We start from the raw sequence: 27,288 nt of genomic DNA on the forward strand, positions 1-27,288 counted from the left end.
TCCAGTATTGTCTTTAGCCCATTCACGAGCGTTCTCTCTGGTGGCTCCTACATTGTGGAACAGTCTCCCTGAGGCTATCAAGAAGGTCCCTGTGTGTCTATTGTTTTGCAAAATTTGCACAATGGAACTGTTCAGGAGAGCATTCTTGTAGAAGGAGCAAACTATGGTGAAATGTTGTCGAAGGCTTTCACAGTCAGAGTTCATTGGTTCTCGTAGGTTATCCGGGCTGTGTAACAGTGGTCTTGGTATTTTCTTTTCTGACGTTTCGCCAGCAGCTATGGCCGGCATCTTCAGAGGAGTAACAATGTCCTTCAGTGTTACTCTTCTGAAGATGCCGGCCACAGCTGCTGGCGAAACGTCAGGAAAGAAAATACCAAGACCACGGTTACACAGCCCGGATAACCTACGAGAACCTATGGTGAAATGGTTCAAATCAGGAGGCAGGTTTTATTAGGAGTAAAGTCTTTGTCTTGTTGCCTTAAACAGATACGATTGCATACGTTGTTCTGGTGTTTCTCCCCCTGCTCTACAGTGCCAGCCCAACTCCATTATTTTATCTTATAATGAATCGTTGCTGTTAGATTCAAAAGTTATCACATCTTGTAATCCACTTACTGCTTGACTAGAAGTTTTTTTTTAAATACTTGTTAATGCGCATTGGGTCCCACTGAAAAAGGTAGATTATTATTAACAATAGCACTCATAATCTTGATAGTGTAATTATTTCAAATGAACTTAAGGCTGCGATTCAGCATAATCAGGTGGTAAAACTGTACTGAAGCTACCTGGAGCTGTATGTCTGAACACCCCCTCCACAGCACACACAGAAAAATAGCATGCAAAGGAAGAAAGTCTGTACCTATTCCTTGGACATGCTGGTTTTATATGTGCAAAAGGACTTTTGGGAATGGATGCATGATTGTTGGGACATACAACATCTGATTAATATTAGCACATTCCCTGATATTTACAGGGATGAAATGGATATAAGCCCCCTAGTCTTTTGCAACAGGGTGGTCACACCCCAAAACACACTCAGATAATTGCACTATAGCATGCCCCAGGATAGTGGTTTCTGCATGATTAAGGAACAGCAGCAACTGGGTCTAATTAATGGAACAAAATAACTGAAGAGTTCTAAGAGTTACCTAAATATCTAACCATTAAGCAAACTTGTTGAAAATCTCCAGCATGCTGGCCATAAATGAGTCTTCTAATGCTTATTGATGGTTCTTCTGGCTTCAAATATGGATCTGATTAAGGGGACTTGTATTATTGTATTACATCAGTAACACGGAGGATTGCATTTATTACTCAATTTTCCCTTTCCTCTGTAGCCGATGAGCAAAAAGTACCCAGTCTTTTCTGTTTTGAAAGCAATGATCACAATTACAAGTGAATTTTTTTTTTCAATTTTGTGACTGAGTTACTGTGGTTCTGCTCCAGCATTAAAGCCTAACTTGGCCCATCCATACCAAGGTACAAAGAGATGGTGGGGAGATTGCCACAGGGATCTGAATTATGCTACAGGAAAGATTCCCTAGGCTTCCCCTACATCCACAGTTATTGAAACCCCCTAAAATTCTAAATTTGAAGAGTTTAAACTAAAAGGCACCCCTCCCCAAAAAACATTTACTTTCCAGAGAGATTAAAACTGGCATATCTTAAAAAGAGCTTAGTGATGCTGGCAGTCAAAAGAATCTTATTCAGTTGGGGAGGGGGCAAGATTATTTTGGAAAGGGGAACTTATTAGGGTCTATTGGCATACATTTTCAGGAGCTAGAATTTACTTCACTACGTACAGGGTGTGCCCTCATTTGGCAGATTACACATCTGCCACAAACACAGGACAGATTTAAAAGGAACAAGCAACGGGGCCAAAAGGCAATGAAAGCGAGATAGTTTGTAACACTTCTTTGCAAGGCCCAATTGTACGTACATAAGGACAGTGCCAATTCAACAACAGTAGTAATAGGTGATAATACAATCTTTCTTTATATGGTCAACCAACTTGACACCAGTAATGTGACAGGAATTCATTGTTCTTAGAGAGGCCCAGTTTAAATAAACTTCCAAATGAATTCTTACACAGATCAGCAGTTGCATGCAGGCTTTATTATCACGGCTGAAATAGATATTGCATTTTGTACCTACCAGAGCAGATCTGCTGAACTGCTGATGGGAGAATTACCTACAACTTTCCATCAGGGTATCTGAGCTAAAACACACACTATACTTCTGCTGCCTTGCTATGATATTGCATAAGGAACACCCCCCCCCCCCCTTGCACTTGCCTCTGAATCCAACCTAGCTGTTGTGTTGGCTTTGGAGTTTTGCTTCAGAACAGTAGATTCTGGGACTAAGGATTGGCTGTGACCTCTGACTTCCCAATTGTGACTCATTTGCCTTTGGATGGGACTTCAGTGACAGTCAATTCAACAGCTCCATCCAGTCCTTCCTACATCTGGTAGCTTCAGCTCTATTGGCCATAGTTGCATTCTATCTCCCTCTCTCTCTGGGAATGACATGAACCATTCATCTGCTTAAATCTTTCCAATACTTTAGAAACTTCTTTATGGAGCAGGGTTGCAAGTTCCCACTGCTTCTCAAGTTTGTGTCAACAGCTCCACATTGTGGCTAAATACATACTTGGCAGGCACTTTTCCCCATGTGTCACAAGGTACATTACCAGCATGTGAATCAGATCAGCGGAGGATCAGGAGACTCAAGGTCTGTTTTATTCCACAAGATTCCAGTTTTTCCGGGGGGGAAACGCTTTAAAGAGAATAACTATCCAGAAGACACATTTGTGTTGCTAAGATAAAAAGATCTTCTGGCATCAAGACAAGGAGGGAAGAAAGGATGGGACAGACTTTTCCAATTTTCACAGCAGGAAAGGTTTTCTCTAGCTACAGTTCTGCTGTGAATTAAGCCTGTTAAAGGAAAATTCAAAAATCTCTCCTCCTCCAGTTGGAGCTAAGGAACCACACTGAAAGATCCCACAACTTGAAAAGCCTGTACCTACAGTCTCAAAAAGACTGAACTTTTGCCCAAGGCATAGGTCTATCATATAGCACAAGAACAACAGAAGAAGAGTCTGGTTTTGTTTGCTTCACACATGTGGATATGACAATCATGCATTTACATATCAGTCCACATGGCAATCAGAACAACAGACAAAGGCTGTCAAGTGCCAAAGCCACAGAATGCTGAAGCAAACAAGAGGCTCTTGACAGACAGTATCTCTTGAAACTGGGCTCCTATCTACTGGAAGTCTGCCTTCCAAACGCATAACCTAAACAAGACCATTTGTAGATCATGAGGCATTCCGATGGCATTACAGAACACTGGAAGGAAGGAGAGAGACGCGTTTCAGAATGTTTAAAACAAAGCATCTCTGTGTTAAATGAAGATATTACCTTACTGGAGCTGTTAGGCATTACTGAACCCAACAATTCACAATGTCAGCGCAGGGTTAATGTATGGGGAACTTTCATGAGGCATGCTCTTCTGTGGTAACATCAAAGGTAATGCTCAGCTGGAAACGCAACCCCCCCCCTTGCATTTTCTCCCCTCCCATCTTTAGGAAGCAGGTCACTGGCCCTTTTCCTTCTCGATTACAATACATTCCTCTTTGCTCTTAGAGGGACCACACCTTTGGATCTTCTCTCCACACGTTACTTTACCCAACATATCTGAATAGAAATAGATGTGGCTGTAGTTCTTTTGAGTCCTGGAGTCTTCTTGCTGGAAGAGGCAGACCTGATGCAGCTGTGGCTCCCTTTTTAGTGTGAAAACCTACCTTGTGTGTTTCTTCCACTAGAAGAGTTGGTTTTATACCCCGATTTTCTCTGCCTTTAAGGAGTCGCAAAGCAGCTTACAATCCCCTCCGCTTCCCCTCCCCACAACAGACACCTTGAGAGGTAGGTGGGGCTGAGAGAGTTCGGAGTGAACTGTGACTAGCTGTGGAGTGGGGGAACTAACCCAGTACACCAAATTAGCCTCTGCCGCTCATGTGGAGGAGTGGGGAATCAAACCCGGTTCTCCAGATTAGAATCCACTGCTCTTAACCACTACTCCATGCTGGCACTCCCCCTCAGAGAGGTGGTGGCACCGTGTCTGTACAATTCATTGATCTCCACTTGGCTTGATAACAGGCTTTGACTCCAGCAGGCACATGAGGAAGCTCTCCACTGCCCAGAGCAGAAGCAGCAGCCAGGGAAAGACCACCATGTTGGGGATGGTTTGCAGGGGGCAGCCAGCAGAGGGGCAGCCTCTAGTACATGAGTATTGGGGAGCGGCCTATGGAGGTGACCTGCCAGATGGGAGCAAACCCTTGACAGCTGGTTAGAGTGAGCTTCAATTTACAGACTTCAATTACGCTGAAACCTGAGCATTCTAGTTTAAATACTCCTTCCATAATCAAAACCAGACAGTGTAGGTTAAGTTAGATAACAAGACATTGTCGGTTTGTTGAATCCTGTTCTGTTGGACATGCTGAGCCTTCAGCAGTACATTTGTGTTCACACTAATAGTTTCTATTAGTAATACTAATATTACTTAACTCCCCAGTCTCAGTCTTGCAGAAGGGACAGGCAATATTTAAAAACTTTTTCCATAACACAGAAGACTGTTTTTAGAAATTTGGGGATTAGGGGGCTTACCCTTGATTTTTAATGCCAACATTTTTTTCCAATCTTTCTAAAAACAAAGAGGGCAATAAACTGAAGTATGATCCCAAGCTAATACAGTAAAATTTGGGATGTCACACCAAGGTGTCAGCCTTTCAAGGTTCACGGGGACCTGGGGAGAACCTGTTTGGAAAACAATGCGCAAAACCCACCAGCCTGAATGCTTAAAACTGTGAAGGGCTCAAGAACAATAGAAAGCTTAAGGATGATGCTCCCCGTGGCATTCACTGTACTCAGTCTCTTCAGGCGGCTCATAGTTATCAGTCTATAAAGCCCAAATGAAAAGTTTGTTGTTTTTTCTCCTATCCACAAGAGGGCATTCACATCATGACAGCTCTTTAAAAAAAATCCCTGTATTTAGTTCCTGGAACTAAATACATTTCTGCTCTACTGTGTCTGACGAAGGGAGCTTTGACTCTCAAAAGCTTACACCCTGAAACCCTTGTTCTCTAAGGAGCCACTGGATTCAAATCTAACTCTTCCACTGCAGACCAACCCAGCTACCCTCTGAAGCTTTCGGGAAAGAGACTTCTAAAAGCCAGTTACATCTTTTGAAACCCGAAGTTTCAAATAACAACCCCCCCAAGAATGTAATGATCCAGCACCTTCTAACTTTTCTGATATAAAGTAGGAATTCAGCCAAGTCTTTGAGGGTGTTGCAGTTGCCCCTGCTGTTCATAGCCACTGGGTAAAGTTTCATCTCTGGAAGCCCAGGCCTTAAAAGACAGTGTAATATTCCTCCATGGCAGTGACGACATCACTGTTGCTCTCCATCAGGTCCAGGAGGTAATGGATCACAGCTTCCGTGACAAAACAGCTGTAGTTCTGCTGAACGCAGCTGAGAATGTGGCGAAGATGGCAGCCCTTCTCAGCATCTAGAGTAATAAAGCAAAGGGGAAACGGGCAGATGGTCACTGTAGGTTACAATTCAGCCATGAGGGCAAGCGCGCAGAATGTCCGTTTCTAGTCCACATCCATACCTCACAATCTGAACAAGGAATTCTCAGACTTACATAGTGGAACATAAGCAGACTTGTCCTCTACAGGAATGACCTTGAGAACCCCCACTTTGGATCATTTCATACTCAGCCATTAGTAAAATATGTACCCTACAGCTGGTCTTCTGTGGCCAAACTTTCACAACTGCATCTCTCAAAGAGTATTCAGCTGAACAACCCATCCTCAAACCTGTGTGGCCTGAGACATTCAGTTTTATAGTTTTCAGCTGTGAGACCAGACATCCAGTTCGGTGCAGCACCATGCCTGACACCCTTGTAGTCCTTCAATAGTGCAGGCACAACACTCCCTAAAGAAGGGAAGGCCACACCTGGATAAGCAGGACGAGCTCCAATTTCTCCTTTGGATCCAGTTTGGCAATTAGTTCTTTATGAGGAAGTAAAAAAGGTAAAGGTTCCCTGTACAAGCACCGGGTCATTCCTGACCCATGGGTGACGTCACATCCCGACGTTTCCTAGGGAGACTTTGTTTGCGGGGTGGTTTGCCAGTGCCTTTGCCAGTCATCTCCCCTTTACCCCCAGCAAGCTGGGTACTCATTTTACCGACCTCGGACGGATGGAAGGCTGAGTCAACCTTGAGCCGGCTACCTTGAGCCGGCTACTTCCGTAGGGATCGAACTCAGGTCGTGAGCAGAGCTTTTGACTGCAGTACTGCAGCTTAGCACTCTGTGCCACAGGGCTCCTTTATGAGGAAGTAGATAAGGTTTATTGCTTCGACCTACGAAAGTGTAGCATGAATACATTTCTCTCCTCTACACCTGCTTGTGCTGAAGGAAAAGAGAGGAGCTTGCTTCCAGCAGCATGAGGCTGACTACTCCAAATTGGACCAATGCTTTTCTTGGAATTCCCCTCTCTCTTACCCAAATTAAATAATGTACCCAAAATACTGCTGACAGCGACATTAAGCACTATTAGTAGAAAAAAGCAAGAGTCTAGTAGCATCTTAAAGAATAACAACATTTCTGGCAGGGTGTGAGCTTTCGTGAGTCACAGCTCACTGTGACACTCAAAAGCTCATACCCTGCCAGAAATGTTGTTAGTCTTTAAGGTGCTACTAGACTCTTGCTCTTTTCCACTGCCACAGACAGCCTAACATGGCTACCCATCATGATTAAGCACTATGGAAGCATCAAGAACCCCTGAAATACTCCTAGCCAGAAGCCACAAGATCACTAGCGGACGTGTTCATTTATTAAGCAGTGTATTCTAAGCCAGGGATATAAAGCAACCTTTTCATTGCTGCCCAAAGCCCCCCCCCCCAAATGTAGCATCTACCATTATGATATTGGTGTGGCAACAAACAAAATGGTGGCAGGTAGGAGAGGAAGGTTGGGCTTGGCCAGACATGCTGAAAACAAGCTAAGCCCCAGTAGCACAGCCAGCATCTCAGACATTCACCTTAGACTTAGCTGGCGGCTTTGCATGTCTGGGAGACGAAGGGAACAAGCCATGCCTATTGCCTTCCCCTGCACCACTGAATCCAGCAGTGATGTTGGCTGATGGGGAGGAAATCTGGCCCTGGGTGCCACTGGTGGCAAGCATGCCAGGGAGTTGCTTACCCCTGCTCTAAGATTTTACTCCCACGACACATCCAGCCAGTGTAGTGTCCTCCCCTAGTCTGCATGCACATACCACAGAACCTCTTCTAATAATGAAGAAAAGTAGGTAAAATAGCAGAGAAAGGAAGGCAGAAAGGAAAGGAAAAAAAGAAGGAAATGTGACCCGCTAGCGTTTCAGACAGGTTTTTATATACGACATTCCCATAAATATTTTCAAAAATGGGTTGACCCCTGTGCAAAATTTCCGCTGACAGATGGAATTTTCATCAGCAGAGCAGAGTTCTCCCCCTCCAGCTCAAAAATGTCTCTCCCAAATGCTGCTCCTAAGTGACAAGCCACCCCAAGAACAGCATGAAGGGAAGGCCAGAGGTCTGCTGCGGAAAGGAGGAATCAGTGAAACCATCCCATTTAATTTAATTTCTTAGTTTTATGCATATAAAGAGAGGTGTCAGTTTTATTATGTGTAGCTGCAACTTGGCGATATAGTTTTACTGCTCTTTATATTTTAACTGTTATATTTACTCAATTGTTTGCACCTGTGATTTATATGACTTTCATTTTTGGAAGCCACCTGGAAGCCTTTAGGTGAGAGGCAAGGTAGAAATAATAGTCATGGGTACCTCCAGGATTGTATCTATGACTCCCTAATAAGCCCATGCCATTCATCTCCCTAGGAGAGTTTTCAAAGTGAGAACTTGCTTCCTTTATCCCATGAGACTGCTGCAGACCTTTACAAGAAAGGTCCTTCTGCTGTGTCAATGTTATGTCTTCTCAGCAATCTTTCTTTGATTTAACTTTTTTTCTTCAAAGGATGTACGCATCTCTTCCCAAAACTAGAACTCACTCTCTGTCGCTCTTAGAGGGGCTATCGGCTTCTCCCCCCCTTCCCAAAGAGATCCACAATGCAACAAGGCTCCCACACCCCTTTCCACTTGCAGCATTATCAGGTTACTGAAGCCGGAAGAGGAACAGCACAACCATAGTGCTAAGGGGAAAGTTACTCCTGTTTATGGCTGCCCAGGGTGGGAGGTCTCCCCAAAAATTGCATCCTTTCTCCTGACTAGAGAGACCAAGGCCTAGGAGGAATACAGCAGCTACAGGCATATGCCGCTCAGTGGAGGGGAGACCCTATAGTCATTCCGTCCTTCCTAGTCTCAATGGTACAGCTAGGAGTCACAGAATGCTAAGAGTGTCTGTGCAGCATGGTGGGCCTCAATGGTCAGCATGCCTCCAGAGCCTCATTCTACAACCACCCACTGCAATAGGAGGTGGTGAGAACCTGTAGCTGGCTCTCTGTCTGGCCGCACCTGTTGCCAGGTGGCCTTGCCAGGTGGCCAGTAGCCAGATGCACTCCCAGTCCTGGGCAGATATTAATGAACACAATCATGCTTTTAAATGGTTAAACATGGGCTGAGGTTTTGGGCAGACTGTTATTGCTAATTTATGGAGATACCAGAAAGAACAAGCCGTCCATCTCAGAGCTGGCTTCCTTTCCAAGAAAATACTGCATCTGTATTTAACTTCCTTAATGCTTGAATCGATAAAACAAGGCAATGGATCTCTACAGCAGGGGCTACCGGCCTTATCTTTAATGAGTTACTTCTGAGCAATGAAAAATATCCCAAAATACTATTTCATCCCCTCCCCAGCATACTTAGTTATGTTCTGTCCTAGAAACAGAATATGGGCTGGGAAGAGCACTAGAAATGAAGCAACGAGCTAAGCGGCACAGAGAAAAATCATATGAAATAAAAGCTTTTAAAAAAAAGAACTTTCAAGCTTATGCAACTAAGCAGTGATTGTCAAGTGAAATCTCTCTCGGTATTTATCAAATGTATTAACACCTGTCGGTGAACTACATCCAATACATCCAGATTGCAAAATATCTATTGTTTATAAACAACTTAAGTTTCCTTAATCCTGCTGATTTACCAGCCAGGTTTATTTTCTGAAACCTCATTGCTAACCTGACTTTGTCATTCCCCCACTCAAGAGACAAATGAAACAATTTTGAATTTTTATTTCAATAAGTCTCTCTTGTGCCATATTTCTGACTTTTACAGCGCATTCCTGAAATGCACTGGCGGCCATGCCGAAAGCCCTTAGGAGGCCGGCAACAGTGCACGCCGGTGCAAGGGCCCACACCACCGGCACCCAGAAGGCGCATGCCAGCGTGAGTGGCACCAGCCCGGATGCCGGTCCCCAGACGCCACCACGGCAGCGCTGGGCCCGGACGCCGCTGGAGCCTCCCATCAGCATCCGGCCACCGGCACAGGCCGCAGCTGTGAGCTGGAGGCGTCCCGGCGTCCCCGGGGCGTTCTGGCCCCGGGCGGGGGGTGGGGCCGACGTTTTGGCTTGGGAACGCCCCTTTTTGTTTTTGCCAAGATACGCCACCTTTTAGGGAGCCAGTTTGCATACTCCAATGCAGCAAGAACATGTTCACCACTCCTTTTTGGCATTTATCCAGCTCAAGATAAGCTTCCAGACTACCTCTCAAATTTGACCTCTCCAATGTTAAGATGCCAGTTTATTCTGGCTCACTTAAATTGACTCCCAACAGCAATGACTAGAGGCAGATACATCAAAATCCCTTACGAAGAGAGGCTCTGTGTTTGCAGAAAGAGGCAACCTGAATCGGTAGCCCACGTTTTACTATACTGCGATCTTTATGTGCTCCCGTAGGAAAAATTCCTGTTAGTTAAGGATAGCCCAGCCCAAACAGATATGTCCCTAGTGCGCCACCTATTAAAAGACAGTAATGCGCACACAACATTGATGGTAGCAAGATTCTTGGAAAGCTCTCTAGAAGCGTGGCGCCAAGCACCTCCACAGAGTCAAACCCTATCAAACTGATTACATAGCACTTTAAGAGTTAGAGGTTTGTTCAAAGATTGTAATTTAATCACTGAATATATAGCACTTTAAGACTCAGAGGTTTTAACTAGGTTATTGGTATCTTACTGTTCAAAGATCGTATTTTAAAAATTGAATATAGTATTTAAAAGATTTATGCCAATAAAGGTTTGATTTGATTTGAATTTCTGAAAAATGTCCGGCTTCAGCATGACATAGTTGATTGTCAGAAAATAACAAGAAAGGAAACTCAATTGTTCTGATCCCTGTATCCCTATAAGATGGATGCTTCACTTTCAGAGGAATCCATGGAAGAAAAAGCAGGCAGGGTAAGCCCTGATCAAGCACACAGATCAGACCTTCCTTCTGGCCAAATTGCCAAAGGGTTGCACCTACACAGCCCTTTTTGCTCAATCCGACCAGTGACAGCACGCTTGGGAACTATTGCAAGGATTAAAGTACTGTTGGAATGTTGAGGATGAAGAAAAGGAACACTTCCTGTTTTGCATGATTCCTTCATCCTGCTAGAACAGCAGAAGAGGAGCATGTTTTGCACCTGATCTGCCAGGGCTCTTCTGTATTTCTAAGGTGAACCAAGCAGCAGCAATGAGTTAGACTGCATTAGAAGCCTCTGCCAGGCATGCGCCAGGCAGCTTCCAGAGGTGGCCCCTTCCCTTCATCAAGGAGGCCCACTTGTACTCCTGAGAAATGCAACTCTTTGGTTACATGGGGCTACAGTCGTGGGAAGATCAAACAGTCGTGGGAAGTCCTCATGCGTATTTACTCAGAGCTAAGTCCCGCTCTCTTAGTAGAGTTTCCTTCCAAGTAGATACGTACGCCCACTGATTTACTTCCAAGGAAATACGCTTAAGTTTGCATTGTAAGCAGATATATACATATCTACTTGGAAGGAAACTACTTATGAGAGTGGGACTTAGCTCTGAGTAAATACGCATAAGGACTGGACGACATGGCCAATGAAAGGTGCCATAGAAAAGCACTTGAGGCGAGATCAGAGTAGCAACGTGCCTGGATTTCACCAGAAAATATGAAGCTGCTTACCATGAGCAGATGGAAAATCTTGGAAAGAGGCCACATTACTGGGTTAAACACACCTTGTGTTTGTTCCTGCAGGTGCTCAACATGAAGATTTTTTTTTAATCTGCCAATTCTCTGCCTCATCCCCCACCAATCAACTTCATAGATCCTCAGTGAGAACCAAAAATTTTTTGACTGCAGAAACCAAAAAGAACTAACACTAAGACATGCAAAGTAGACCACATATCTGCACACGCTTCCCTGCTCAAATAACTGCGGAGGATTCTCCCTCCCCATGGAAGCCACTTTGCTTTGATATCATTCAGAAAGTAATTGCTTATTGAAACTAAATTCTTTATTTGAATGTCATTAGGGAACTGAACATACTTACACTTTGGCCTCTTACAGTCGCCTTTGATTATTTCAAGGGTCACTCTGTACAATTCTTTATCCTCCTTGGTCACCTAAAGGAAATGAGAGAAACCCCATCAAAGGAATCTTTTTTTTATAATATATGGAAGACGGCAACTATTCTATTTGATTTCTCTCAATTACTACACAGATGGAAAGGAAAACTTCAGGTTAGCCTCGAAATGCAAAAAAGGCTGTTTAGGTTAAACCTGTCATATTCAAACCATCTTTCTTTTTGGACACGAAAGAAAATAATCTGTGTTCTAATCTATGGTTGCCATTCACAAATCCCTTTTTTTTTATACTGAGGCTTGATTTAGATATGACGGAAGACCTGGTATCCCAGCTGATGAGATCTATCCATGCCTATGGTGCATCCCAGATTGGCCACCCCTTCCTCACTCTTGCCCGGAAGTGCAGCTGAGTGGACTCGGAAGTGGGTGCTCTTGGCGTGTAGATTGCTGTGTGTCTCTGTTGAAAGCAGAAAGAGGCAGGAGAAGCGGCAAGAGGCCCACCGGAGGACAGTCTTTTCTCCTTGGTTACACCGAAGCACAAAAGCATCAGCTATGGATTTTCAACACCGTCCGGGAGGTAAAACGGGAAGCGGAGGCATTGCCTCAGGATCAGAGAGCAACCAAGACCGCAGAGAGAGTGTCAGGCTGTTATCTCAGTTTCTGTTGCCTCTGTTCCTTTGCTGAACCGTCCAGACCTCAAGGACAGCTCCACATACCAAAGCCTGGGAAAGTGTGCTCTGTTTAGGCTTTGGTGATGCTTTGTAATCTCCCGCTGTTTTCAAGCCTTATATTGCCAACTAGCTAGCAAGACACTCATAGCTGTCATTTTATCTTCTGTGCACTGTATCGCCTATTTGACCAGTAAAAGCCATCTGCTTGGATTCTAAATGTCTCTGTGGTGATTTCTGGTTCTTTGGGTCAAGAGCTCACATTATGACAGCTATCCCCTTCATCACCCTTTTCATCAGTCAGGCTGGAGCCCAGGAGGGTTCGCCTGCCACTCGGATGGGAGCTAAGACAAAGCTCTCCGAGTGAGTTTACCGTGCCTGGAGCCCCGTGTGGCTCGCCTGCCGCTCGGATGGGAGCTACTAAAGAGCTCTCCGAGTGAGCCCGTTCCCGGTGGATCTGTTCCCCGGAGCAGGAGCTCTGGAAGAGTCTCCTCCTTGATACCTTCCTTTGGGGAAGCCCTAGACTACGTTCATCGGGCAGAAGTGGAACGTAGCCGCCTGACTGGACTTGTAAGGGCGTAGCGTGGAGGCCAGCGCCCGCCACGACCTCCTAGTGTCAGATTGTCTAGTGGAGGATGCTCAACTGGCCCGGTTGTGCGGAGCCGGGTTAAAAGTACTGGCAAAACGGATGGTTGCTCTCCTCCACGGAATGACCTAGACCACCGCTTCAATGGCCGGGATTGCTAAGCTGTCAACCCCCGTCTTTGGCGTCAACGCAGCGACCTTAGCGGTTCAGGTCCTGCCGCAACTGGATCTTCCGGATCAAGCCGGCTCTATGTCGGCATGGGAGCAGGAAGCTCTGCCACTAGTGACCACGACCCTGACCACCAAACTTGAAACGGATCAAGTGTTAGCGGATCGTAAGGGAACCAAAGAGGACTTGCACTATGAGGAAACTCTCTGGACTGCAAACTTCCGAATCAGCCAGCCCCGTCGCTTAGGTGATGCGGGCAAGGATATGTCTTTGCTCCGACAGCACAATCGGGAACACATAGACCGGGTGGCCCACTTGCAGGGTCAAATGCACGTTTTGCTTCACGACAACGACTGCTTGCAGCAGATACAAGCCGACCCGGATGGCTCGGCCCCAGCTCCACAACCAGGGTCTCCGGATCAGGCTCAACCGCAGCAACCTGCGGCACCTCTGGGCGGAACGCCCATGTTGCCAGTAACTCTAGCAGTGCCTGTGGTGCCAGGGGACCCCAGAGCTCCCGTCCTGCCACCCCCAGGAGGTCCAGGGGTCCCGTTGCTTGGATCTACACCAGCACCCGTACTACCTCCAGTTCCATGGAGACCACCCAAACTGAAGATCTCTTTTGCCGACTCGGCAGAGATACTACCTTGTCAGCGACCCAAGGTGAGGGGAGACCAAAAGCCTCCCCCCGAAGTCTCCGTTCCCTGCCCGCAGAGATCAGCACGGCCCCCTCGAGATCGCGAATCCCGATTCCAAAGGGGAGCTTGCCTCGTTTGCGGTGCGATGAACCACTTTGTTTCAGCATGTCCTCAACACCTGGAACTCCCTCGACCGAATGCATTGCCCCGAGGTCGGGGACGACCTCAACGCAGAGGCACCGCGGCCACCCGCAGTACAGCACCGGGTTGGCCCACACCCTCTGCACTTTCTACTTCCGCAGACCCCTCCGGGTCCTGGATTACAAGTGCCCCAGTGGGGGACAATTCTTCGTCTTCGGGCAGGGATCTTTCCTGGGATACCCCAGCGTTAACCCTGGACTCGCTTCCTGACCTTTCACAAAACCGGGGAAGGTCTCAACGCGGAGACGCTGCGACCGCCCGCAGTACAACGCCAGGTCGGTTCACACCCTCTGCACTTCTGTTCAGAGACTCTCCCGATCTTCCTGTTTCTACAGACTCCTCCGGGTCTCGGATTATAAGTGCCCCAGTGGGGGACAATTCTCCATCTTCGGACAGGGATCATCTCCAGGATACCCCAGTGCTAAACCTGGACTCGCCTCTTGACCTGTCTAATAACCGGTCACAGTCTGCGGTGAATGGAACGTCCCCGCAGACCCCCGCAGTTTCTCCTGTAAAACCTACGAAACCGACGAAGGTGAAAGAAGTAGAAAGTACGGTGTATGTGGACGCAGTGTTACAACACTATAAAGGGGGTCCCCAACTGCCTGTCAAGGCACTTATTGACTCCGGTTGCGCTCGCACTCTCATCAATGAAGCCACATTTGCAGCACTCAAAGTCAAGTCCGAGGCTTTACCAGCCCCCGTCCATTTTGCCCAAATGGATGGGAGCCATTTCAAAGGGGGCCCAGTTGATCATCGCACTATAGGGGTGGCGATGGGAATTGGCTCCCACTGGGAGCAAATAGACTTTACCATAGCCCCTATCCGGTTTGAAGTGGTCCTGGGAATTAACTGGATTAAAGGTCATAGTCCCAGTATAGACTGGGACACGAACACGATCTCCTTTGCCAACCCAAAATGCGACCAGCACCGACAGCAAGTTGCGGTGCTGTCTCCACCCGCTTCGGCATTAATCTCCGAAGTCCCATCACCGCCATCCCTCCCTGATGTATACCAGGACTTTGCTGATGTCTTCAACATTAAAGAATGTGATGCCTTACCCCCCCACCGGGCCACTGACTGTGCAATTGAAGTGGTAAAGGACTGCACACTAACCAAGAGTAAAATTTACCCTATGAGCGCTTCCGAGCGCACTGTACTACGAGACTTTTTGGACAAAAACCTTGCCAGAGGGTTCATTCGCCCATCGAGTGCCCCAAACTCAGCCCCTGCATTTTTCGTCCGAAAAAAGGAGGGCGACCTTCGCCTATGCATTGACTTCAGAAAACTCAATGCAGTTACTCAAGCCAACGCCTATCCTATACCACTAATATCAGATATTTTGGGGCAGTTGCAGGAAGGTTGTATATTCTCCAAGTTGGACTTAGTAGAAGCCTACTACCGGGTCCGCATCCGCGAAGGAGACGAGCCCCTCACTGCCTTCTCTAGCTGTTTTGGAATGTTTGAATTCCTCGTGATGCCTTTCGGGTTGAAAGGGGCCCCGGGGGTCTTCATGCAACTCATCAACGAAATCCTCCACGATTTGCTGTATCGCGGGGTGGTGGTTTATTTGGATGACATTCTTATTTATTCAAAAACCATGGATGAGCATGTAGTTCTGGTCCGAGAAGTTCTGCAGCGCCTGCGCAATCACCAACTCTTTGCAAAGTTGGCTAAATGCGAATTTCATCAGAGCAAAATAACGTTCTTAGGATACATAATCTCCCACCATGGCCTTAGCATGGACCCTACCAAGGTCCAATCCGTTCTCGATTGGACCCCTCCTACCAACCGCAAACAAGTGCAACAGTTTCTAGGTTTTGCTAATTTCTATCGCGGGTTCATCCCTAACTTCGCCCAAGTGGCGCTACCCATTACCGACCTGCTGAAAACCAAGGGTAAAGAAAACTCGGCTACTTTACCCTCCGCTAAAATACTGTGGACTGATAAATGCCAAACCGCTTTTGTAGCCCTCAAACGCCTCTTCACTTCGGAACCCGTGCTACGGCACCCAGACCCGAATCGAATGTTCATTGTGCAAGTCGATGCCTCCGACGTGGCTATGGGAGGGGCTCTTCTTCAAAAAGGACCGGATGGTCTCCTTCACCCTTGCGCTTACTTCTCGAAGAAGTTTGCGCACTCCCAATTGAACTGGCCCATTTGGGAGAAAGAGGCATCGGCCGTTCACCATGCACTTACTCTATGGCGACAATTCCTGGAGGGGTCTAAAGTCCCCTTTGAAGTTTGGACCGATCACAAAAATCTAGCTGCCCTCACGGGGTCCCATAAATTGTCCGCAAAACAGCAGCGTTGGGCAGAATTCTTTGCTCAGTTTCGTTTCGTCCTGAAGCATGTCCCTGGGAAACAAAACGTTCTCGCAGATGCTCTCTCCCGGTTACCTCAATACCCGGCGAAACTCGATCGGCCAACAAACTCTTTATTTACACCCGCACAAAGAGAAGCCCTGCCTGTACTAGCTGTACAAACTCGATCCCAGATGCTGCCGCAACGGAAGCACGCAATAACCGGAGCGCAAGCTCCTCCAGCCCTACCGGCTGCCCAGCCACCTCCGCAACCGAAACTCATGATGGCCGGCGCTCCCGCTCCTCCAGCTCTACCGGCCGCCCTGCCGCCTGCAGTCTGCACACCACCGCAAGTAAGCGCTTCCCCCTCGTCAACCCCCATGATTGCTCCTGATGCCACTATGACCAAGGGGGGGGCCCCCATCTCCGAATCCTTCTTAAAGTCCCTTCGGGAACAATGCCTTATGGAACGCTCAAATCAAACCCTGCCTCCTGGTGTAATCGAACAAGTCGGCTCTTGGTACAAAGACTCGAAATTGTATGTGCCCAAAGCGCTCCGAAAAGACGTTTTACACTTGGCTCATGGAGTAAAGACAGCTGGACACTTTGGGTTCCTGAAAACCCTTCACCTGTTGCGCAGACAATTCTGGTGGGGGGGAATGCGTTCTGACATTGACTCTTTTATTCGCAGCTGTCCTGTTTGCGCCACAGTGAAACGTTCTCAAGGCAAGCCCCCAGGCCTACTGCAACCACTTGAAATACCCAACAGACCCTGGGAAGTGATTGCTATGGATTTTATGACGGATCTCCCTCTCAGCGGGGGAAAAACTGTATTATGGGTTATCACTGACTTATTTTCTAAGCAAATACATTTGGTTCCATGTGCGGGGATCCCCTCCGCTCAGAAGTTGGCCCGCCTCTTCGTGTCACATGTCTTTAGACTACATTCGTTTCCGCGCAAAATAATCTGCGACCGCGGAAGTAGTTTCGTTGCTAAGTTTTGGAAAGCTTTTCTCAAATTGGTGGGGGTGGAACAGGGGTTGTCTAGTGCATACCATCCCCAAACGGATGGTCAAACCGAACGTGTCAATGCTGTACTTAAATGTTATTTGCGCTGTTATGTCAACTACCACCAAGATGACTGGTTAGAACTGTTGCCTTTTGCAGAATATGCTTACAATAATGCTGTACATCAGTCCACAGGCTTCAGCCCGTTTTATGCGGTGTATGGACAGGACTTCGGTCCTATCACCCCGATAGAAGGTTTGGAGGGGGAGGGGGATGCCGACATTGCCTCTTGGGCACACACCCTCCGTACCACATGGCCCTGGCTGGTTAGCAACCTTGACCGAGCCAAGCGCAAATACAAGGCGCAGGCCGACAAGCATCGTTCCCCCGGGGGGGACCCGCAAGTGGGTAACCTGGTATACCTTTCCACCAAGAACCTGCGTTCCACCCGTCCGTGCCATAAGCTCAATGCTAAGTACATTGGCCCATTTCCCATCGTTCGCATCATAAATCCTGTCACAGTGGAACTGTCTCTCCCCAAAACCCTGAGGCGTGTGCACCCCGTTTTCCATATCAGCCTTCTAAAGCCCCATGTTGCTTCCCCGCAATGGCACCCGGAGCCGCCTCCTAAACAGCCCATAATGGTGGGGGGGGGGAAGAACATTTCGAAGTCTCTAAAATCCTAGATTCCCGCATACACCATGGAGTCTTGCAATACTTGGTCCGCTGGAAACACTTCCCCCCTGCCTATGACGAATGGGTTCGCGCACGGAATGTCTCCGCCCCCAAACTCGTCAACGCCTTTCACATTGCCTACCCAGACAGACCAGCCCCCTTACAGAATGGGAGGGGGCCTTAAGGGGAGCAGGATGTCAGGCTGTTATCTCAGTTTCTGTTGCCTCTGTTCCTTTGCTGAACCGTCCAGACCTCAAGGACAGCTCCACATACCAAAGCCTGGGAAAGTGTGCTCTGTTTAGGCTTTGGTGATGCTTTGTAATCTCCCGCTGTTTTCAAGCCTTATATTGCCAACTAGCTAGCAAGACACTCATAGCTGTCATTTTATCTTCTGTGCACTGTATCGCCTATTTGACCAGTAAAAGCCATCTGCTTGGATTCTAAATGTCTCTGTGGTGATTTCTGGTTCTTTGGGTCAAGAGCTCACAGAGAGGCTAAGGCAGCCGGCGTTGGAAACCATCGATATCAATATCCCACACTGTATTTAAATGTGACAACAGCACACATGGCACAAGTACATGGGTAGGGCCTTGCCTGCAGTCTCCCTCACCTATAAACTGGAGCTTAGATACTTACACAGTAGACATCATTGGGATCCTTTGATTTCTGGAAAAGAGCACCCTTTTCCTGGAGCACCTTAATTGCTTCAGTGAATGAGCTCCTGATCAGTTTGGCATTGAGGCCAGCTTTGAAATCCATCTGGGTGAGAACATGGACAAAAGATGACATATTTATGGGTGGCACCCCAAGGCAGGGAGGAGCAGGCAAGTCGAATACAATAACAGGTTGTTTATTCAGATCTGCACAGGGAATCCAAGCACTCTAGCCCTCTTCTCCAAGCAGCAGCAAGAGTGCCGCCCTGTAGATTAAAAAAAAAAGGCTGGAAAAAAACAACAAATGACAGGGTTTGCTGCCAAAGTAATTACCGCATGAGAGACTGATCCATTTTTAATACGGAAGAAATGAACCAGAAGATCTATGAAGGAGAGAGAAAAGCATGGTAATTATTTGCTTTGGTCTAACGCATCAATCCTGTCAGAGGAGAGGTTTAATTAAGAGCCTGCTCAGAGTGAGCTGACATGCAGCACAGCTTGGATGGTTCCTGAAAGAGAATTGCTAATGAAACTCCTTGAGACTCACAGAAAGAGCACAAGAGACAGGTGTTAGCTTGAAAGTACAAGGGACCTCTGAAGATCCTTTTCTTTTCAGTTCAGTTACACTATTATACTGCACTACATTAATTCCCATCTGTTGCCAGTGCAGATAAGTGGTAGCTCGAATAGGTCTGATGTGCCTTATTCATCTTCAAATCTACATTGATCAACATGGACTACCCTCAGTAACCAGGCTACAAGGAACCCAGAGCTGTCTTTGTAGCAGAGACAATTCGTTACAGAGAAGGGAACCCTGCCATTCGAAGTCATTTGATACAAAGCCCAGATGCCCAAAGGGTCTGTGCAAAAAAAGGAATCAAGACCACCTATTTCATTAATACAAGATGAGTAAATCCCCACTGAGTATATATAACTCTAGTCAGACTTCAAGTTCATTTAACTTATTGCAACTGGAACCTTTAAAAAATAATTACAAACTAGCATGTGAGGCTGAAACAGCCCCGTAAACAAAGCTGAAACATTGTAAGTTCACACTACAGAATCAAGGGGAGGGCGGAGAAAGGGTTCTCCTTACAGTTCATCATCATCACTAATGCTACTTAAAATAGGTTAACAATCATACATTCCATAGCGCAATACCAGTGAATGCCCTGTTCGAGGTGGGTAACTCTTAATTTCCTACACACCATCCTGTGTTGCAAAAACAGAAGTGCAAAGGGGGGGATGTCTGATCAATGGTGCACAGAGGAAACAACTGTATTGCACTAAGAAGTGAATGTTTGTAAAGGCCCTCAAATTTCACGCATCATGAATCAGATGCATTAACCAACTGAATGTGATCCAAGGGCCATTGACAGGGGTGTGCCAGTTCAGCAAAAAGCAAGTTTTAAAACGGCAATGGGGTGGCAGGTGGGCAGCATTACCTTGGCAAATCTGAGATCTCATCATTTGTCTCACATCCCAACCACCATCTTGCTCCATGTTTGTTGATTAGTAATGGATGGATTGAGAACAAGCCATAGTGTATGTGAAATTACCCAAACACAGTAAGAGCTAAAAGCATTAAGCACTCAACTCTCAGAGGACATGTAGGTTCTGCCAGTGAGCTTGAAGCATAAGAAAGGCTACTGGGGTGGTGGTGGTGGGGAGTGGAGAACCACTGAGCAGCTGGAGCTGAGTGAGTTGACTTCCCTAGAAGTACAAGGAGAAATAAAAGGTCTGTACCAGTCACTAGGAGATTAAAAAAATAAGGACAAGGCTGATGGTGCAGAATAAGGTAAAAATTTTTATTACTCAGTTAAAATTCCCAAAATTCCCTATGCATTTTGCCGAGAGGCCTCTTCAAGGGAATCTGTTAGTCATGCAGTGATTTTCCAAAAAGACTAAGATCCCATTGGCCTTATTTTTTATTCTCTGAAGGCACTTCATAAGGCCATGGCAGAGGTGAGATTTTACCTCAGGAAAACGAAGCTACCCAAATACATTATTAGAATAACTCCAGATGAATACTTGATACACAGAGCTGGCGAAGTCAAGGATAATTCACAAGGCAGTGGCGGTGCCATTTCTTTGTCTGTCCATTGTAAGAGGTCTGTTTGGCCCTTAACCCACCAAGCTACATAACTAGGAAGAACCTTCAACTTCTGTCCAAATTGCTTGTTAGAGCAGCCACCTTGGAGAAGTTCATTCCTTCTCCACTGTTTGATTTTCTTAAATTGTATTTTTTTGCCACAGACCAGCAGGGTACTTGTTAAAATCCAGTCCTATTTGATGTATTAAAGTTCAACAACAAGCATTTCTTTTATGAAAACAAATGGTTGCCAGGAAGCAACCACCAGGAAGGAGTTCACAGAGCCCAGTATGAATGGGAGGCAGTTTTTGTTGTTATTTTAATTCAGTGAACAGTTCTTGAGGGATTTAAATACCCTCCTACAGTGCTGGGAATCTAAAACATCAGCCTTAAGGCTGAAGCAAAACTGTAGCTTGCCAACCCCCCCCTTCTGTTCAGAGGTAATGAAAGGCAAAGACTTTTGTTAAAGGAACAAAGATTTAAATACTGATGTTCAACCCTTGCTACTAGCACAAATAAGATTTTAAAATAAATATGTACATTTGGGCCAGATTTGCATCTGATGTGGATATGCATAACCTGATCTGCATTGGAGTCATTCAAATTTACTCCAGGTGCATATCTGGCGCATGAACTTATTCTCTGCATGCTACAAAGCTTTTATAAACAAAATTTCTATTTAACCAGAAGCACAATAAAAGACAGAAATCTTATGCTCTTGAAAACTAGCCCACATCTCAAACAAGTAGTTTCTTTATGTACAACTCTGATTCCAATTAGAATTTTGGACATGGAGCCCCCCTCGCCCCCACCCCAAAGTTTTGCTCTGAAGTGGCTGAAATATCCAAGAAGGAGGAATGTGTAACACAGAGCAGATGTCCACATTCCCTTGAAAATTTCCTGCAATAAGCTCCATCTATTTAATATGTTGAGATTAATTTATCTTGCCCTTTACTAAGTTCAGAACTACTCGGGACTGTCACTCAACCGCTGCATTGTCTGCAAAAGATCTCCCACGTTCCAACATAGCTAACACAGCTTTGAGAGTTTTCCTGTTTTCCAGGAGCCATTATTAAGTTGCATCTTTCAGTTGGCTTGCTGTTTTAATAGCTTGCTCCCCTAAGCAAACACTGAAGAATCTAGTCACTTACTGTATGTACTAGATTCTGCCAGCCTCTGCAGACTTTATTCAGTTTCCTGAAAATCTCAGCTTTCTCTAGCGTTTTGATAGTCAGTTCTGGCTCTCATGATCGAAGACAAAAAGCTCAGGGATTTGAAGCGGACTTGCTATTTATGGGTGCAGGTTTTATTGTCTCCATCTGGCAACTACTACGCAAAGCTGGGTATTTAGTTCATTGTTGGAGTTGCTGGATTAGCACTTAAGTGACCTAAGGTGCCCCCAGAATAAGTCACCATTACTCACTTGCTCAGAGGTGGTTCTGGATCCACACTGCCTGATTAGTGACACCAATGAATCCACAGTTTCTAGTTCCTGCTGATAGAAGTTCTGAATTTTGTTCCCTGATAGGAAGTCCATTATTTTTTCACTCAGTACAGTGATGGAGCCCAACATGGCTGCTGAGTCTTGATCACTATCAACAAAGAGAAGGTAAAATCAAACATGAAGACTATACTGAAGACTGACCAGGCTAAATGGCGATCTGAAGTTTTGTACTTAAATAAACCATTTTGTTTTCCAGCATCCAATCAACCATTATAAGGCTGGATCAAAACTGGCAAAAACCATGTAATTGTTTAAGATCTTCTGGACCCAACCATAACTTACAGCTCTGGGATCCAAGATTACTGCGCATGTGCTTGAAGCACATATCCTCCTTAGTTGCAGAGTTACAAAGCACCAGAATGTGGCAACGCAAAGCTTAATGCGTGGCCAGAGGTTACAGAAACTACTTAATTGCAGACGCTACATGACAAGTTTTCAAGCTCTCCATAGTCCATTTACACCTTAACGAGAGGGTCTGCATTCTGGGAAATGGGCTTTTGGGCTAATTCAGTGGCTAAGGGTGACTGCAGTGCAAGTGAAGGATATAAAGGAAGAATTCCTTTCACCCTGCCAGCATACTGGGGACCCTTAAATCCAAGGTGGAAAAGAGATTAGGGCTGTGCACCTTTTTTGTTTGTTTGTTTTGTATTGTTTGGATTCTGGTTTAATAAACCTGGAAATTTTTGAAAAATCCTTTCGGATTCGGCTTTTCAAAAAAAGTTAAAGATTTTCAAGTTTATTAAACCTGAACCTGAAAAATATGGACGCAGAGCTGAACCTGCGTTCAGATCCACGCTGCCTGCATGCTTGAACCTCCATATGGAAGTTTGAGCCAGCAAGCAGCATGGATCCGAAAGCGTTCAAATCCATGCTGTCTGCAGGGATCTGAGTCAGGTAAGTAAATGGGGAGGGAGGAGGAGGGGGGAGGGAGGGAGGGGAAAATGGCAACACGGCCAAAGAGGCCAGAATAATGCCAAAACAAATTGGCATTATTTGGATCTGCTTTTTAAGCTCCCTTTACTGCCACCATTTTTTTTAACCGTTGGGGGGAAAAAACCAAAGTTTTTTTTCCATTCGGCTTTAGCTGAATGCACACCCCCTAAAAGAGATCACACATGCACACACACAGAAGTGCATCACTGCAAATATCCCAGGCTCTGTGAAATTGGAGCAAGGTTGCAATAGAGTGTTGTCTTGCAAACTGAAACATTTTCAGTGTTATAATTCCCAGTGGCATAGAAGAACTACATTTTGAACAGAATATTGTTTTTGTGGTATCTTTACAGATTTCCTTTACTAACAGTCAGAGGTTTTAATAAGATTTCACATAGGACAGCTACTTTCAAAGGAAACTGTTTCACATTCAGCTGTGACTTTGGCACACACCTACTGTTCAAGTAAACATACCCTTGAGAATGCTTGGCATCTCCTATTAACTGACCTCTGCCTCTCTTCTGGGAGCTGGAATGTCTTATCATAAATCTCTCGGTATAGATGGGGGAGTTCTAGCATCCTTGAAATCTGAGCATCACAGATAGGATCATTGATTTTGTCTGAAAAGATATGAGGGATACGGAAGCATATTGACATCGGGGTTCTGAAAGTAAAAACTTACATGCAATTTTATTTGATGTATATATTAAAAGTCCTTTTATCCATAACTTCTGAACCTCTCAGTATAGTGTACGGCCTACATGGAACCCCTTGGACAGCAAGTGAGGCGTAGAGGTGAGAGTGCTGGATGAGGGCCTAGGAGACCCAGGTTCAAAAACCCACTCTGTCACAGAAGCTTGTGGTGTGATGATGGGCCAGTCACACACATTCAGCCTAACCTACCTCACAGGGGTTTTGTGAGATAAAATGGAGGAGAGGAGAATTATGTAAGCCACTTTGGGCCCTTATTGGCAAGGAAGGGGTATAAATTAAGGACATAAATAAACAATAGGGCTGCAAATAGCATGTGTGTGTATACTAGTGTTTGGATTTGAAGCTGAGCTTGTGGTTTGTTCTTAGAAAGTGAGGCGAGGCAGTTGCTTTGCTCACTGAATTGTGCCATATGGTGTAGATGGTGATACATGTGTGTGTGTTAAGTGCCATCAAGTTGCTTCCGACTTAAGGCAATTTTATGAATTAATGTCCTCCAAAACGTCCTATCATTAACAGCCTTGCTCAGGTCTTGCAAACTGAGGGCCATGGCTTCCTTTATTGAATCAATCCATCTCCAGTGCCTTCAACTTTTCCTAGTGTTATTGTCTTTTCCAATGACTCTTGTATTCTCATCATGTAACCACAATGGTGATACATAGGGTTATATATAGTAGCACTCATGATCAGAGACTTAAAGTGACTCAGCAGTGACAAACCCATCATAACTATAGACCATTTGGGTAAGGCTTAGATGACTGGCCAGAGGCTGGATAAAAATGCATACTGTTAAACAAGTAACTGCTCACAATACATGGAGGCGCTGATTTCTCGCTTCTGTCTATAGATTCTAATGCAACCACGGACTCTCACTACATCACCAATATCCAGTCTACTTTTCAGCCGAATCACTTCTTGGAGCTTCCTCATCTGTTCAAATAGAGCCAGGCTACTCGAGGTACCATGGTGAGAGTCATAATCTGTGACAGAAGAAATATAACTTAGTTGACACTGCTTTATTAACAACAATATTTGCATGGCCAAATGGCTTTTGAGATCTCATGTCGGATATTGCCCAATATGCTACAAGCACTGAAGGTAACTTCTCAGGAGGTTTGTTATTCTTAAGCATGAAGGGGAGGATCCCAGCTCCCATGAATGGAGGTAGGGCGTTCCCAGAAGTGTCTTCCCCCACCAGCTTCCTACTTGCTCCTGTAAAGCCACTGTAGCAGACTGGGGGACTCTTCAGAACAATATGCTATGTAACAGAGGGGGCTGCGGTAAAAAGGGGAAACTTGTCAAAAATCACCCTGCTCTCACTCCTGTGTGAGCTTCACGTGCACAAGAAGGGTCGTGGTACCATATCAGTCAGTTCTGCATCCCCTGCATGCTGCATTGCATATTATCCTTGAGTGTCAATCCTTAGCAGTGGCTTCACAGGGTTGTTGGGGGAAGAAAATGGGAAATATCATCCTCAAGTTATAATTTTAGGTGCAGCGATCAATATAAGAAATCCCAGCAATCATGAGGTGAGTGCGCACGCACATGCAAAAAGACAGAGATACGAGCATTTTCCCTTGACTACAGATAGAATTAAAGAGAACAAGATGTCATATTGTGTATTCCTTAGGCCACATTCAGACGTCACATCAACTCTCTGTTTCTCTGTGACGGTTTAGAATCTCAGTCTGTAGAAACAAACTCCCATAAGACCGAGAGCCTGCATTCAGATGTCGTAGCAAATCGGGAGTTTCAGTGCTCAATCATACCCCACATGAGGAGAGAGGAATGTGCAAGCGTGACAACAAGCTTCACTCATGCCCATCATGAACACAGATTTCTCTTGTCTTTTGAATGTGGCCATAGTAAGTCCATAGCAGTGGCAAAAGTTGAACTGCACACCTTGATTTGGCATCTTAGCCACTCTGCTACATCAGCTCCTGAGTAAATATTTAATCATAACCTGGCATCACACTTAAAGATACCCTATTAATATCTGTTGATTGTTTATTCTCACTACCTAAAATACATTTTCCTCTCAACATAGGACCGCCATGTATACCATTGGCACTTTCCATTTCATGCATCTGATGAAGCAGACTTTTGCCCATGAAAACTTATGCGACAATAAATTGGTTGTCCTGAAAAGTGCCACTGGACCCTTCTTAAGCCACAGATGTCATAATGCTACTCTTCTGCATTTCAGATTTGAGCCCCGCTAAAATCTACATTAAAAAAATTAAAATCCCTAGCAATCTCAGGGAACCTTAATATTATACATAAGAGCTACAGCTTTTTTGGTGCCTGCCAAGATACAAACACATTTTGACAGAACTTCACTCTTATTCGTTCATCTTCTAAAATTCAATTTTTGAGCCTTGGCGGCATGGACTTCAGTTGTAGCAGTTTGGGAAAATTATCTGTCAGAACAAATCCTCAGTAAAAGCAAACTGATTAAATATTCTGCTCTTCTGTGCACTTAAACTCCTCATTAGATCTTAGTACGAAGCCAGTGATAAACTAAAGATGACTTGTACATTAAATCTTATCTTTTGAACAGCTATGGTCATTTTTGTGTGTGTATAACATCAATTAAGGTTTGGCTTCTAATACATTAGCTTGTACTCAAGGTTTAATTTTACCTCAGTTGTATATTAATGTGGTTTTTGAGCTATTTTCAGTGCATCAAGAGGCAAAACTCTGCAACATTTGCTTTACCACAGCCATTTTTTTCTAAATGCTGAGAGTAGCTGAGGCAACACTGGCTGACAATAACAGAGCAATCTTGGGAACCACAGTGGCTGGGGACGGTGCCGCGGCACCCCTATATAGTCCCGGCTGGTGCGGGGGGGGGGGGGATAAGTTTAAAAACAAAACATCTTAAAATGGGGGGAAAGCCATTAAAAATGGAGGTGCAGCAACGCTGTTGCATTAGTCAAAAAGGGAAAGAGTCCAGTAGCACCTTAAAGACTAACAAAAATATTTTCTGGTAGGGACTGAGCTTTCGTGAGCCACAGTGGGTGTTCTCAGAGCGAACATGGTTAGGAAGCTTCCTAAAGGCAGCTTTGCCCTCCGGAACGCCACAGGAACCCCTCCCAGGATGCTGGTGCAGGGACCTGTGCAGGACAGGTGGGAGAGGAATTGCACAGGGATTGGGAGTCCATGGAGGAAGGGGTGGGATAAAGGTAAAGGTCCCCTCTGCAAGCACCGGGTCACTACTGACCCCCGGGGTCACTACTGACCCATGATGTCACCATGGGGTGACATCACATCCTGACGTTTACTAGGCAGACTTTGTTCGCGGGGTGGTTTGCCAGTGCCTTCCCCAGTCATCTTCCCCTTACGCTCAGACAGTTGCCCTTTAAAAGAAGGCTCTATAAGCAGGCCAGAAAGGAAGGTGGACATAACTTCAAGGTTGGGGACAGCCGTTGTCCCAGGGAAGAGGAAGCAGGTGCTGTAACCCCCTCGTCTTCCCATTCTGAGGCCTGTGGGTGTCTTTCTTGGGCTGGGGTCAGGATGGAGGAGCTGCAGCAGGTGGAGCCAGTGAGGGGGAGCCTCACAGATCC

The 27,288-nt window shown here is 45.7% G+C and overlaps 1 protein-coding gene across 2 annotated transcripts in view; it reads right to left on the minus strand.

The window, feature by feature from the left end:
• Positions 1 to 5,311: 5,311 nt before the first annotated feature.
• STN1 (STN1 subunit of CST complex) overlaps positions 5,312 to 27,288 on the minus strand; it is a 34,304-nt gene continuing 12,327 nt past the window's right edge. Inside the window, exons 4-9 of one of the 2 annotated variants that reach the window (XM_056849846.1) lie at positions 24,532 to 24,702; positions 23,520 to 23,631; positions 21,998 to 22,166; positions 18,466 to 18,588; positions 11,549 to 11,621; positions 5,312 to 5,566 (exon numbers count right to left, since the gene is read on the minus strand). In XM_056849846.1, coding sequence (XP_056705824.1) covers positions 5,409 to 5,566; positions 11,549 to 11,621; positions 18,466 to 18,588; positions 21,998 to 22,166; positions 23,520 to 23,631; positions 24,532 to 24,702 — 806 coding nt within the window. In that variant the 3' untranslated portion in view covers positions 5,312 to 5,408. The remainder of the gene's footprint in view (positions 5,567 to 11,548; positions 11,622 to 18,465; positions 18,589 to 21,997; positions 22,167 to 23,519; positions 23,632 to 24,531; positions 24,703 to 27,288) is intronic. The other variant, XM_056849847.1, reaches the window with a different exon arrangement.

Source organism: Euleptes europaea, chromosome 5, assembly GCF_029931775.1.
Source record: "Euleptes europaea isolate rEulEur1 chromosome 5, rEulEur1.hap1, whole genome shotgun sequence".
Lineage (NCBI taxonomy): Eukaryota > Metazoa > Chordata > Lepidosauria > Squamata > Sphaerodactylidae > Euleptes > Euleptes europaea.